The following is a 13823-nucleotide window of genomic DNA, read 5'->3' as shown; positions in this document are numbered from 1 at the left end:
GCTATTAGCAAAGTAAGGAGTAGATTTTAGGAGTTGTGAAGAATTTAAAGCATAAGGGAGCTATTGGATTGGCAGCACAGAAGGTGTGGGAGCTAAAGATGATAGTAATAAGTCTATGTAAAAATTCCCGCCAAACACAATGAATGGTAGAATAGGGAAAAGAACATGATAGGATTAGAATAATCACATGGTTTGAAACCAACGCGGGGTATATAGAAGTCTGGGACATGATGCAGGCGTTTATGCTGTAATAGATACTGATTGGATCATGCAAAAAATCTGCCTGACATGAACATTGGAGGATTGTAATAGGTACGGTGATTGGAAAAGCGCCATGTGATCTGTGAAGGATATTCGGGGGTTTTATGAATGGGGACGCTTGTGGAGGATTTATGTTTTATTGAAGATACAAAGGGGCACATTTACTAAGGGTCCGCACGCCGCATTTCTGTCGGATTTCCTGACTATTTCCGATTTGCGCCACATTTAACAGGGGTTATGGCGCACATGATCGACTTTCATGCAACACAAATCGGTGGGCGTGGCCATCTGACAACCCGACTGATTCGGACTAAGCGCGGGATTTAAAATTCAAATTGTGTCGCAAGACGTGCACTCACATACACCAGGAAGGAGAAGGTGAACTCTGGCGGACCTGGGCGGGGAAGCGACACATGCAGGATATCGGTCGCACAATCTTAGTGAATCGTGCCGGACCTTATCCTCGTCGGACAACGCACCTCGGGGGTCGCAACAGGAGCGGGTAAGTAAATGTGCCGCATTGTTGTGAATATAGAATATATGTATTTAATATGTAATATTTAAATATTGTTGTTTGGAAACATAATGCAGTACAAATAAATAATGAGGAGGGACGTCAGTCATGCCCCAAAGAAGCATGTTGGGCACAAGAGATTGGCGTCCTCATGGTATTTTATATATGTACATTTTAACCATTTGTTTGTGAGTACAAGATAATAAAAAAGTATTCTATTGGATGCAACAGACAACGCTCCGGTCAGATTTTTAATGTTTATATGACTCTGTGTTTGGGCTTATGGAACTGAGTAGCATAGCATACAATACCAGAACTAAGTATGATACTTAGATTCAGCACCAGAACCAAACTTGCTACCCAGATACTGTATCAAAGCGGACTACAGTAATTCAGCACATGAATAAACCTTACCGCATAGGAAAGTTATGTTAGTGGAAAAAAATTAAAAAAGGACATGGACACAACCAAAAAGTACAACTCCATTTGCAAACAACAAAGCTCTTACACTGAAAACATTTTTTTTTTTTTTAAAAAAGTTACATATTTTAGAATTTGATGGGAAAAAAGGAAGAAGTTGAGTGCTGCGTGGCTGCATTCACACATTCAATAGTAGCACATGCGATGGACAACAAGCGGCCGGTGTTTGGCATGTAAACAATGCATATGAGATCATGCAGAGCCTCTCCCAGGTCACTGGATTAGGTTTCTAGACAACTGATCACACAGACCATTTGTCGTCACCTAACTCTAGCCCTGCTGAGTGCATTGCATCATGATAAGGAGCCTGGGCCAGAGAATGACTGCTACTACTGGTTTCCTCAAGAGCTCAAACACCTGGCAGCTGATGACTCCTACCATGCTGTCCTCTGGAGCCTCCTCACACAGGGCCAGCATACTGTACATGTCACACTGCAGTGGAAGGAGGTTTCGAGTTCAGAACATGTTGCTTGCTGGCTGCATCCAGTCTGGAAAGCTGTTCCCAGGAGTTGAAACACCTCCATTCATCTGCCAATACAGCGGTCTGACCCCTAACAGTGTAGGTGGCTGGAGGCAGTTTTCAGTGACACACACATTAGGCGGGTTTGATGGCCATGCCCCCCCCCCCAAACACACACACACACTGAGATCCGGGTAGTCGTCCATATCACCTAATGGGGATCTGTCATTGCAACCAATGGTGAATCCTGCAGCGCTGAGTCTCATTTATGCACTGTGTACTGTTCAAACTATAACAAGATGTACAATTTCTTCCAGGTGCCACCAATGGTCAATCTCCTCCTATGAAATTTCAACAGCTCTTAATCTAATGTTCATTATCCTAAACAAACATCCATAGTAACAAATATTCAGTGATGCAGTCCATTCTTGCCATACTTGTCTGGTACAAAGGTGTGGATTATTGTTTCCAAAGTTTTACCTACATGTTCACTAACTAAATAATTCCATATGGTCCAGAGATGAGGTAGCCACAGGGTGAAAACTACAACTCAGGACTCAGAGGAGCTACTTTCAAGTTCCTGTATGACTTCTTTATTGGTGCAAAGAATTACAGTCCCAACTAAAAAACCAGTGCAAAATACAGGCCAGTACCAGGATTGAATTGCATTGTAGAAAGTAGGACAGTACCTAAAAATTGAGGGTGGATTACTGATGGTGTCTCTGTGATTGTAATGAACCAAAGATTAAAGGGGATGTGTCATTTGAAAAATAGGTAAGCTTTTGGGAGGCAGGGAGGGAAGACCAGAAACAGAAAAATTGAAAAGGGCACCAGTGTTAAGTGGTTAAAGAGTAACTGTAAAGTTTTTTTTCCCACAAATCCATAGCTCTTGGGATGTAAAACAACTTTGCCTATTATCTTTGTTACCTATATGCAGAAGTTTCCTTGCTATACCCCTCAGATTACCGGTTACGGTTATGCAATGGCCTGGAGTCCGTAGAATAAACAAACTCTACAAACTGGAAAGTTTTATGGGAAGGGAGGGGCTGCTGCTCACAGAGGAGAAGGTCATGTGACAGAGCTCTCTCTGTGTATGTAGCAGAGCTGTATGTGTTCAAGACTGTGGATGCAGAAGTCTTCTGCACAGAATAGTGAGTTACAAGATCTCCCCTTTCCCTATCGGTCCCTCCATCCCAGTTTGTAATTTTACAGTACTTTCTATCTGTCTCTGCACCTCATGTTGCTCCCTTCCCCCACCTGGTCATCGCCACTTTCCGCACTGTGCAGATAAGCTATAAACCCTGTAGACTTCATGTAACTGGTTTTACTTATGATTTCTTCCACTTATTACATGTTCCCTGCTCTTCCATGTGATGGAAGCTGCCAGGCTAGTCACCATATACATCCTATATGTGCACTGTGCAGTGTTCACTGGATTTAACTGTAGAGAAAGGAGTATAAAAAACTCTGACCGGAGCTCCCAATGCTTCCAAAACGTCTGCTTTCCAATATTCCTTTGACGATCTTCAATTATAGTCTACTGATAAGGAGAGTTTTGCAACATGATGTAGGTCACAATTTAGAACGTCCTTAAGGTGCAGTTTTTTTCCCTTTAGACCCACTCAATAGTGTGGTAGAAAAAAACGAGAAGAGAAACTAGCACCAAATCGCGTAGTACGTTCCATAAAATCTTAGTTTATTCTTAAAAATTATACTCACAAGAGCATATTGAAATGCGCATAAAACAGTATATAAAACGGGACACCAGCTCCACTTGCTCGCCCGCCCCTGGGTTTCGCCGTTCTCAGCTTGTACGAACAATTTTTAAAAATCTTATTTATTTTATGCAATAAAAAAATGTGAATTTTTGATAACTTTTTATGGTGTTTTTTTGTTTGGTTGGATGTGCACAAATCATAATTTTTGCTTAGTTTTTTATTTCTTTTTTTAAGGTGTCACCATACAAGTTTAGTAATGATTTTATCTTATTGTACGGGTTGTTACGGACGTGGTGATACCCTATATGCGCTGTTTGTGATGATTTTCATGTTTATTGTGTTCGGGAGTTTTACCTCTGATCACTTGTTCAAACTAATGCACTGCCATACTAGTGTATGGGAGTGTGTTAGAACAGTCATCAAATGCATAGCAGGCAGTCAGACAAGGCAGCCCTCGGGTACTTCATCGGACCTTGTGAGCTGACTGCTTCTAGGAGTGATGGCAAGGCAGTGCCATTGTGCCGCACTTGCGCCTGCCTCCAAGCTGTGACTCCGCTGTACTCTGCATGCAGTGTGCTTTTCAGGAGCTTCACTGCATGCAAAGTGACTCCTGATCCCCCTCTCCTTAGTACCTAACACTTGCTGACTGAACTGGCAAGCCAAGTCCTAGCCAATCAGTGTTTGTTTTACTTCCTCACAGATCAATCGACCTGGTCTGTAAGAGAAGGAGAGAGAACTCCCAGGGAAGCAGTAGCTTGTGAAACTGGCATGGTAACTGGGAATAGTGGGAAGAACTTCTGTCACTGTGCCAGTTAGGCTAGCAGCTAGGCTTACATTGCTTCCACTGTGCCTCCACCAACCTTGATCCGGCTCTCCGGAGCACTGTTCCATCCACTGGCTGACCAACTAAACTGACAGCCTAGTTATGCAGAGCATTAATAAGAGAAGCAGCCCAAATGCTCTGGGTCACCCTAGAGAAACTCCAGAGATCCACAGCTCAGATGATAGTGTCTGTCCACAAGAACACTCTCCGATTTACTCCACATATCTGGCTTTCAGAAGAGTGGCAAGAAGAAAGACTTTTTTTGAAAGAAGCCATTAAAAGTCGTTGACAGTTTGCAAAACAGAAATATAGGGAAAACAGGAAGCATCTAGAAAACGTTGCACTGGTCAGATGAGACCGAAATATAACCGTTTGGCCTAAAATGCTAAATGTTATGTGTGGAAGCAATCTCATACTTCACAGCACCCTGAACACACCATCCCCACCATGAAGCATAGTGGTGGTAGGATCATGGTGTGTGGATAAAAAAAATAAATAGAGAATCTGCAGTTTGAATTACTGTTTACAAATATTCTCCAAAGAATTTGACTGAGCTGGAGAAATTTTGTAAGAATCATAAGGCAACCCATGGGGTTGAACACATATGCACGTCAAACTATTCTGTTTTTTGATTAGCAAAGATTACTGAAAGAACATATCATTTTCTTTTAATTTCACAAATGCTTGAACTTGTGTCACATAAAATAAGAAGAAAATGCTTTTATGTTTGTGTCTGTAAGGTTTAAAAATTAAGAAAAGTTCAAGGGGAGTAGCATACAGTGACTGATATCATCAATTGAATGCCATTAGACCAGTATGCCTCTGTATAGCAATTGTGAGAACTCTCTCGAAACCACCAACCCCACCGGTGAACTGCCTGTGGGAAATATCAGGAAGTACACTTTGCAGCCGGAATGAACCAGGCAGAACCTGGCAGAGATTTATAGTAAAAAGGAGTCTATAGTAAATAGTCCCACGCGCATCCACCCTCTCGGCCCCCTCTGAAAAGATGGAAATGGGGCTTTTTCATGCATTGTCATGCAATGACCAGGCATGTTAAATTCCCCCAATATGTAAACGATAAACAATGGGGGCATTTATTACTGTTGTGACATGGAAAAGTTGCACATTAGTGTTGTGCTCGCCATTTTTCCAAATCTAGGTACTGCGAAGGTACAAAGCTGTAGGAAACTCGCAGCAGTGCCTGTAAATGGGCTATGGCAAAAGCTCCCCTAATTTGGGACATTTTCTCTGTCTGTGCCAGCTTGTGTTGGTGCACAATGAAGAATTTCCCAGTGGGAAATTCTGTAAAATATTTGCTGTGTTTGGCCTGTGTTTCTCAAAACCACAAGCTGAAAGGAATAATTGGTCAGTTCCCAAGATTAGTGTTTTATGACTTCTCCTTTTACATGTCATAATTTTTGTGGTAAACCCTAGAAATGTGTAAATTTGGAAGATCAGCAAGTGGTTTCAGCGCCTAGACTTCATTCTTTTATTTCCTTTAAGTCTAGGAAATAGAGAAGTCTATGCACAAGCAGACAAAAAATGTTAACATGCAAACTATTTACTGTAGACGAAAGGGAAGTTCAGTACGACAAGGAAATTGTGTAGGAGGAAACATGGAACAAATTCAATAGCAATGTAGTTTTCATCAGGTGAATATGTTTATTCAGGCATTACTCATAGCACAAGAGGTTTTATAGGACAGGGGACAGTCTGTACCACAGGAACACAAATTTCTGACACAATGTGGTGAACTAGTTCCCTTATTTGAATGATGTTACGGTAACTGTCCACATATATTGTACAGAAGGAGAAATAAATCATCCAGATAAAATAAGATTCACATGACTGCAGGAAGTCATTAAGAGCAGCCTTTTATGGCCACAAACAAAGGGATGTGAATGCCTTCCTTTGTAGAAGCACCCGCTTCATGGAAATGTTCTGTGACACTGATTTCAGAAGTAAATATATTATGCAATTTTGGGTACTATGGGATTTGTGCTATAAAGTCTTAATGATATTTAGAGTTTTACCAGAGATCACAGTGAGCAGAGGCAGGGCCGGCTCCAGGTATCAGTAGGCCCCTGGGCGAAAGAGCCTCAGTGGGCCCCTTTGCAGAGAACTCACGTGCCAGCATTAAAAATTCAAAAACTAAAAAACTGTCTCCTGTTCCCTGAAATATTCCCCAGTTTATCATCCCAAACAGTCGTGTCACGGTCAGGGCAGTTTTGAGGTCATTTAACCAACAGGGCGAACCTAAAAATGTGTACCCCTCCACTCTGCCAAGTAATAAAACTGAAACTTCAACTCAGCTGCTGCGTAACCTCATAACACACACCTGAGCTGCTGCGGAACCTCATAACACACACCTGAGCTGCTGCGGAACCTCATAACACACACCTGAGCTGCTGCGGAACCTCATAACACACATCCCTGCTTACACAGAACCCTCTCTGCTTCTCATGTACATTTGACATGATTAATATCATTCACACATCCACACAAGCAGCAAGACATATATACAGGCAGACAGAGACATGCATACAGATACAGGTACATGCAGATAGATACAGAGACATGCATAAAGATAGACAAGCATGGAGGCAAACACACACTGACAGACAGATACATGCAGGCAAACACATCATCACACATACCATACACTCACTATATACACATCCATACATGTCACATACCATCACACCCTGTGGTGTCTGCAGCAGCCCTGGCATCACACAGAGGAGTCTTCAGGCTTCTCCTCCTCCTCCTCCACCTCTTCGTCCCGATTTCTGAGCTGCCGGATTTCAGCTTTACTGCAGCTCCGTGGGAAGAGGTGATGGGGGGAGGGTTTAACCCATGATGTGCTGCACCACACAGGCAGCTCTGCAGCCTCTGCCTGTGCTGTGTCTTGTCTGAGTGGGGGAGGAACAGTGCAGGACACAGCTCAATCACAGGAAGTAAAGATTGAAGATGTGCACAGCGTGTGTGGGCCCCCGGCAGCTCTCTGGGCCCCGGCACCTGCCCAGGTATGCCGGGTGCTGGAGCCGGGCCTGAGCAGAGGGGTCCTACTCTAACTAGGAGTTATCTGTAGGTCATGTGTCCTTAAGTAGAGGACTGCCTGTATGTCAGTAGACATGGTATACAAACCTTGATCCTGGTGATAGATATCCTTATTTTTAACCACTTTGGGATCAGGCCTGTTTCCATATTCACTATTTCATATTCCGGATTCCAAAAGCCATAACTTTTTTCTTTTTCTTTTTAGAGAACCATTTTTAAAAAATATTCTTCCTATGATCATCTTCTGACATGTACCAAGTGTAAAAAGTAAAAGGGCCAACACAAGCTGCCTTTTTATTGATACATTTTGGCAAAGTTATGACCTTGTGATTTTTTATATTTATGTATTCTAATCATAACTGTTTTTTACTTATTTACTATTTAGTAGTAGTAGAGTATAATAGTGAGCAGTATGGTGTAATAAGGATCATTATATGATGTGTGAGGGGCTGGTTATCAGCAATTTTATGGCAATGTTATGGAGAGCCCACACCCTGCATCCATTTAGCTACCATGATCATATTCAACGGTGCTATCTAAATAGTAACCAGTGTAGATCAATGCCAATACTGATCATGGCAGTAAGTGGCGGATAGCCTTAAAAACATTGTGATTTGTGTCACTTTTGTTAAGGGGTTAAACAGGGACAGACTGGGGGACCAAGGGCTATATACAGGGGGCAGGAACTGTTGGATATACAGTGTACAAGGGGGAAAATATCTTGTATTAAAATTAGGTACCTGGGCTTATACTTGGGTTGGCTTATACTCGAGTATATACGGTACATTTTTAAGCCACACTGAAAAATTGTGGGTCCCCTCTCATTTACCCTTCTTATTGTGGCTCTTTTCTTCTTCTCCCTGTAATTATGGGCCCCCTTGTATATACCCTCATTTTGTGGCCCCTCTTATCTCCCTATTTTTAATGTGGCTCCCCTCATCTCCCCCCTCTTATTGTGACCCCATCTCCTCTTTGTAGCATAGTTAAAAAAAACAAACACCACATGCTCACCTTTCGACGTTCCCCAGCAGTTGAAGTCCCGAACGGAAAAAGGGGCAGATAGGTGACAGAGTTGGTGCAACTAGAGGGCGGAGCCAGCACACCGGTGGGTAAGTCTAACCCTGGGGTTAAATTGGATGACCAAGACATAGATATTTAATCACAGATTTTTTAAACAGACCAATTCTAATTCTGAATGTTTGAGAGTTAATGAGGGAAATTTATTTTGTTGTTTGTGCTTGTTTCTTGGTGTTTTCATACCTTCTAGTCCTTATGCAACATATTTATTATGTGTCGGCAATTTACCGATAGTCATGACTCTCAGTTTGGTCATAGCTTTGAAAAAACCCAGAAAACGGTGGGGTTTTTTTATATTTTGCCTTGATGCGCCTGTTGAGCCGAATTTATGAAGTGTTGGTGCCAAAATACTTCTTTTTACGACACTCACGCCTTTTCTTGTTTTGGGGACAAAATTTGGGTGTAACTTTGAAATCCTGACTCTTTTCGGTCATGCGCCAATTCACTAACCCCTTGCACCACATATAACATCCCAGTGAAAATTATAGCATGATTTGTGCACCAAAATCACAGACCATGCGCCACAATTGATAAATGCCCCACCCAGTGTGTTAACTCACCCTAATTTTACAAAGACAGCCTGACTTTGGATTGAAGACTACAGACAAATAGCTTGTCACTGTGTGTTTATGATGATAATGATGATCAATGTTTTGTGCCTTGGGGGATGAAATGGAGCTGCTAATACTTAATCAGACAACTAGACAGGGGAGTAAAATACTAGTAAAATTACTTATGTTTATACTAATGTACTAAGTGTATCCACTCCTCTGTGTCTTTCACAATATCAAGTAATGATGCTTGGCTTATATGAATGTACAACAATAAACCCTAGAAAGAAACATATGGCCAAAACAATTTAAAGGGGAATTAAAGGTAAAGGAGGCATCTGATGGGCAAGTGGGGCTAAAATTAAGGAGGACAGCATATGTCTGTGGGTCACATTAGTGGGCACTATATATGGGGTCCTCAGGGTGGCATTATACAGCTTGGGGTGATAACCACAGGACAGGAGACATTATACAGTGGGACCACAGGAAGGGGACCCTATACTATGTGGGAACCAGGGGGCATTATACAGTGTGGGTGATATTTAAGTGGATATTATACTGTGTGGGAACACCACAATGTGGTGTAAGGGGAAGGGCAAAGAGGCAAAGGGTATTAAAAGAATTCATCTTGTATTCCTCTTTCATAATTGCAAAAATTGGGAGGTACGATGGTCACATAAATGTAATTATGCAGGTCCTCAAGTCAGTTAAGTAATAATTAAGGTAAAAGAGCCTTACTTCATTATAGGAGCCAAAAAGTTAAAATGTGTGCCTGCGAGGCATATGCATTAAGTGTTAGTCAGAGTTCTTTATGGTCATGAACTGCACTCTTAGGTGGTAACAGGTTATTAATATTTATAAAGATGCCCAAACTTGCCATTAAACATATGGTGTAGGAGTTGTACTCCTTAACTATCTTATATGCCATTCACATAAAAACCTAACACAATCAATGAATTTATAATACATTAACAGAACAAAGAACAAACAAACCTTATATTTGCCTGAACAAATGTGAAAAACAAAAGAAAAAACAAAGTTTTAGCAACAAACATCATTGTCTTAAATTTGTGCAAGTTTGAAAGAAAAGAGTTGTTGCTGACAATGACTCCTTCTCTAGGGGTTGATCAGCTGTCAGATACTGGTTTTTATCTATAGACCATTTACTTTCTCTACCTACAATGTTATGCCGTCTATTTTCTGAGAAGAGATATGGAATTCTTTGAGCACAGTCTACAAATATGTAACTGCTAAAAATAACCCTAACTACCTATATTTATACTAAATGACTTTCACTTGTAGTATGCTGGAAAATTCCATTCATTGGGATGTGAACAGTCAGAAGTCTGATGTGGATCTTGGAATTTTATAATTTCATTAATACATTTATAAGATTAATACATTTATAAAGAAATGCCAAGTATATTTGTGCTTACAGATCTTTATCATGAATGCAGCATGGCGTTGTACCATTATCTGATCTGTAGGTGACATCAGCACAAATACTCATAGGGTTTACTGGATTTATGTAAGCAGGGCGTAATCCTACTATAATGAGCAACTTTGCACCTTTGTTATACACTTTATAGCATGCTCTGTTTTTCAGTTTGTCACATTGTTCAGAAGAATCAAGACATTTGCACTCAATGAGGATCACATAGATTTACCTCTCCTGCGAGAACTATTACATTGGTGATGTAAATCAATATGTTTTCATTCTTTGACAGTAGAGACGGTAGGTAACTGGTACTATAAGAGTTTATCATTTTCATTACTCAATAATCAAACTTTACCAACATACATAAAACCCCTTGTCAGCTATTTTTTAGATATTTACAAATTGGTGTCAGCTTATATTTACAAGTAACTATACAGTGGTGGGCCCCAATAGCTGACTTTTACCTGTGGGCCCTAGACATCCCAGTATGTGGCCTCATGCAGACGGTTGTGTGCTTCAACCAGGTGCTGCAGATGGCCGGGTGGAGATATGATGTGTAAGCACTCCTCACCCCTCCTCTCTACCTATGAAGCCAAATGGTTATGGAATGGCGAGATATAGTGCGCTCATCGCTACCCGGTGTAATAAACCTCTATGGAAGCCATGAGATGACTTCAGCTTGTGCAGACAGTTCACCCCTTTTGCACACGGTCATGTACATGAGGCCTTAAACTGATATCCATTTAATAAAATGAAGGAAAATATTCCTTGTCTAAAACCTTGCAGTAAATAAGTAACACTGACCCCTTTCTCATAATTTTCCACCTTAAATATGGAATATCATGGAATATCTAAAGATCTTGTATAAAAAGGAATGGATCGCTGATCAATACATAACTGATTAAAGAGGTACTTTATTTACCCAGAGATGTCATCCAAGGTGACAAGGGCCATGTAAATATACACAGATCAATCCTTATTAAGTCCTCTGATCTACTCAACACCCAGTAAAATTAACAGATTATCAACCAGCATTGCAAACTTTAAGCTATGTCAAAGTAAATTTCAGGTGAGAACTCAAAAACTGCTCTATAGTTTTGCATTATTAGGAAACAGCCTTTTCTGACATTACATTATAATATCCTGAAACACTTCCTCCCTCATGCTCTACACTGCAGCTCTGCCCTGAGGTTTGCTCTAACAGCAGTCCAGCAGCAGAGGCTTACCAGGAAGTAAGTGCTGGGTGAAATGATTTCCCTTACACTTAAGCAAACATGGAGAAAAGAAGATTAGCAGGAAACTTATACCTGTATACTAAGCCACGTGAGAGCAACCTGGAGTTGTGCTTGAATGTAAGTTTAAAGACTTGTAAGTCTGGCTGGACATGTTAGTGTTACTAGTAGGATGTGTATGGTAGCATGCTTAGCACATTATTGATTTTTGGAGTCTGTTAACTTACTACTACAGAATAATAAGACGCTGATGGAAGCAGAGGTAGTCTCTACATTATGTAAACAGAGCTATTACAATGTGCTGAGTCTTTCAACAACAGCGACATCTAGTGCTAGCTGGTAGGAAAATTACTACTAATTATAAACAGGCGCATAAAGAGCATCTGTGGCTGTCAGGAAGGTGATATTAAGCTATTACTATTAAGCACATCTCATTCTATTAACATAGTCATTTCCATTCATGAGCTTTCTAAAACTATGTTGGATAGCATAGTCTGTTAACTATAAAGTGACCATTAAGCATAAAAGCACCTATGTCTAAATATATAAAGGCTATAAAATGTGAATTACAGAATAAAAGTTTACTTGTCTGTTCTATACAAATCCAGCACATACTAACATTTTGAATCGATTTACAGTCACATCAACATCTATATTGCAATATATTTAGAATATGTTGATTGAATGTAGTATAAATATTATCAACTTACTTAAAAGTTAAAATTGAAAATATGCAATAGTAAATACATCATGTAAAGTATAACAGCCTATACTGTATAAAAAGAGAAAACTGTTTAGTTGTACTACTACTACTAATAGCATATTCTATTCCTCTAAGTATAGTACCTTACCACACTGCTTACCTGTGAGCATTCTATTCCACAGTCTCTAATTCTCCTTATGGAATGACAGTTAGCTATTCCAATGAAGAATATCATTAAAACACGAGATCCTGTATTTTTCCAGCACAGAGAACATTTTCTGTTGTAAAATGTCATGTCTTCTCTCACTCTCAGTAACAGTTCTGTGTACATAGACGACCTATAGTCCTGTTTTTATGCTTTATATAGCCCCTCCCAATGGTGCAACTGCAAAAATTCCCTTCTCGGATAGTAAACTCAGAGACATAACTGCATATATATTGAATGTTTGGCCAGTCTATTAAGTCATATGTGTATCTTATATTTATAGACTGATCCTGATTAATAATTCTTTTTTTCTCATTTGCAATTTGATTTACATTACAAAGCAGAAAGGCAAATGAATGTCTGCTCATAACTGAGCTCACTTCAAAAATTCACAGCAATAACTAGAACGGGGTCAGTGTGGAATATATTGAATTGGATCAGTGGTCATCCATGCTTTCTGACACTCGAATAAATGTCAAAAGGACTGGCTGAGAGAGTAAAGTGTGCTATAGAGTTTGGAATGGAGCAACATACTTGATTGCTTTTCTTTTTGAATTCCAACTTAATATATGATTCCCGTTCTATAATCTATATGGCCCTCAAGACTACTGCAGGGATCTTGTGGGTCAAAGCTGTTCTAATGGCACAGGGGGAACAGACACAGTGGGCTAGATTTATCAGGGCTTTACACATGAAAACTGGCGCACAAGCCCTGAAATAGGCACAATTTCTGCCGTATGGACAAAATTTGCACCTATTTTTCCCCTTATGCCACCTCCATGCCAAGTGGTGAGATAGGGTTCTGGTTTCTATATATTTTTTTATTTGCACAAAAGAGAGGGTGCACATAAGGATGATAATTTCTTTACTTAAGAGAAAATTGTGTATGGGAGCAAATAGAAAACTAAATGGGAGACAAATTGGATTATTTCTATATGGAGAAAGTAGAAGGTATCATTATTAGGGTAGACATAGGGGGTATTGTTACTACATGGGGCTATGTAGTAGGCATTGAAAATCCTGCATTTGCTGTTGGTGATCTTTGCTAGCCTGAAACAATTCATAATGGAGAAGGAATATTCACATTACATGGCTATTGATAAAAGCTTAATGGGGATGTTTTGGAACCATGCACATAGAATAATGCATATTTTAGATGATTAAGAAACATTTCTGCCATTAATCTGTTTTGTTTGAATTAACTTTAAGACTTTGTAAGCCTTTTTAGGATATAATTACAACTTCTTAAAATTGGAATACCTATGAATACCAGTCAATATTATGTTGATGAATTGTTA

At 40.1% G+C, this 13823-nt stretch overlaps 1 protein-coding gene across 3 annotated transcripts in view; it reads right to left on the bottom strand.

The window, feature by feature from the left end:
- IL17REL (interleukin 17 receptor E like) overlaps positions 1-12638 on the bottom strand; it is a 132167-nt gene extending 119529 nt beyond the window's left edge. For all 3 annotated transcript variants that reach the window (XM_072150698.1, XM_072150697.1, XM_072150699.1), the window contains exon 1: positions 12481-12638. In XM_072150698.1, coding sequence (XP_072006799.1) covers positions 12481-12615 — 135 coding nt within the window. In that variant the 5' untranslated portion in view covers positions 12616-12638. The remainder of the gene's footprint in view (positions 1-12480) is intronic.
- Between the last annotated feature and the right edge of the window lie 1185 nt (positions 12639-13823).

The sequence above is a fragment of the Engystomops pustulosus genome, chromosome 4 (assembly GCF_040894005.1).
Source record: "Engystomops pustulosus chromosome 4, aEngPut4.maternal, whole genome shotgun sequence".
In the NCBI taxonomy this organism is placed as follows: Eukaryota; Metazoa; Chordata; class Amphibia; order Anura; family Leptodactylidae; genus Engystomops; species Engystomops pustulosus.
Note: the sequence above shows the minus strand (reverse complement) of the source record. Positions and strands in the feature narration are given on the sequence as shown.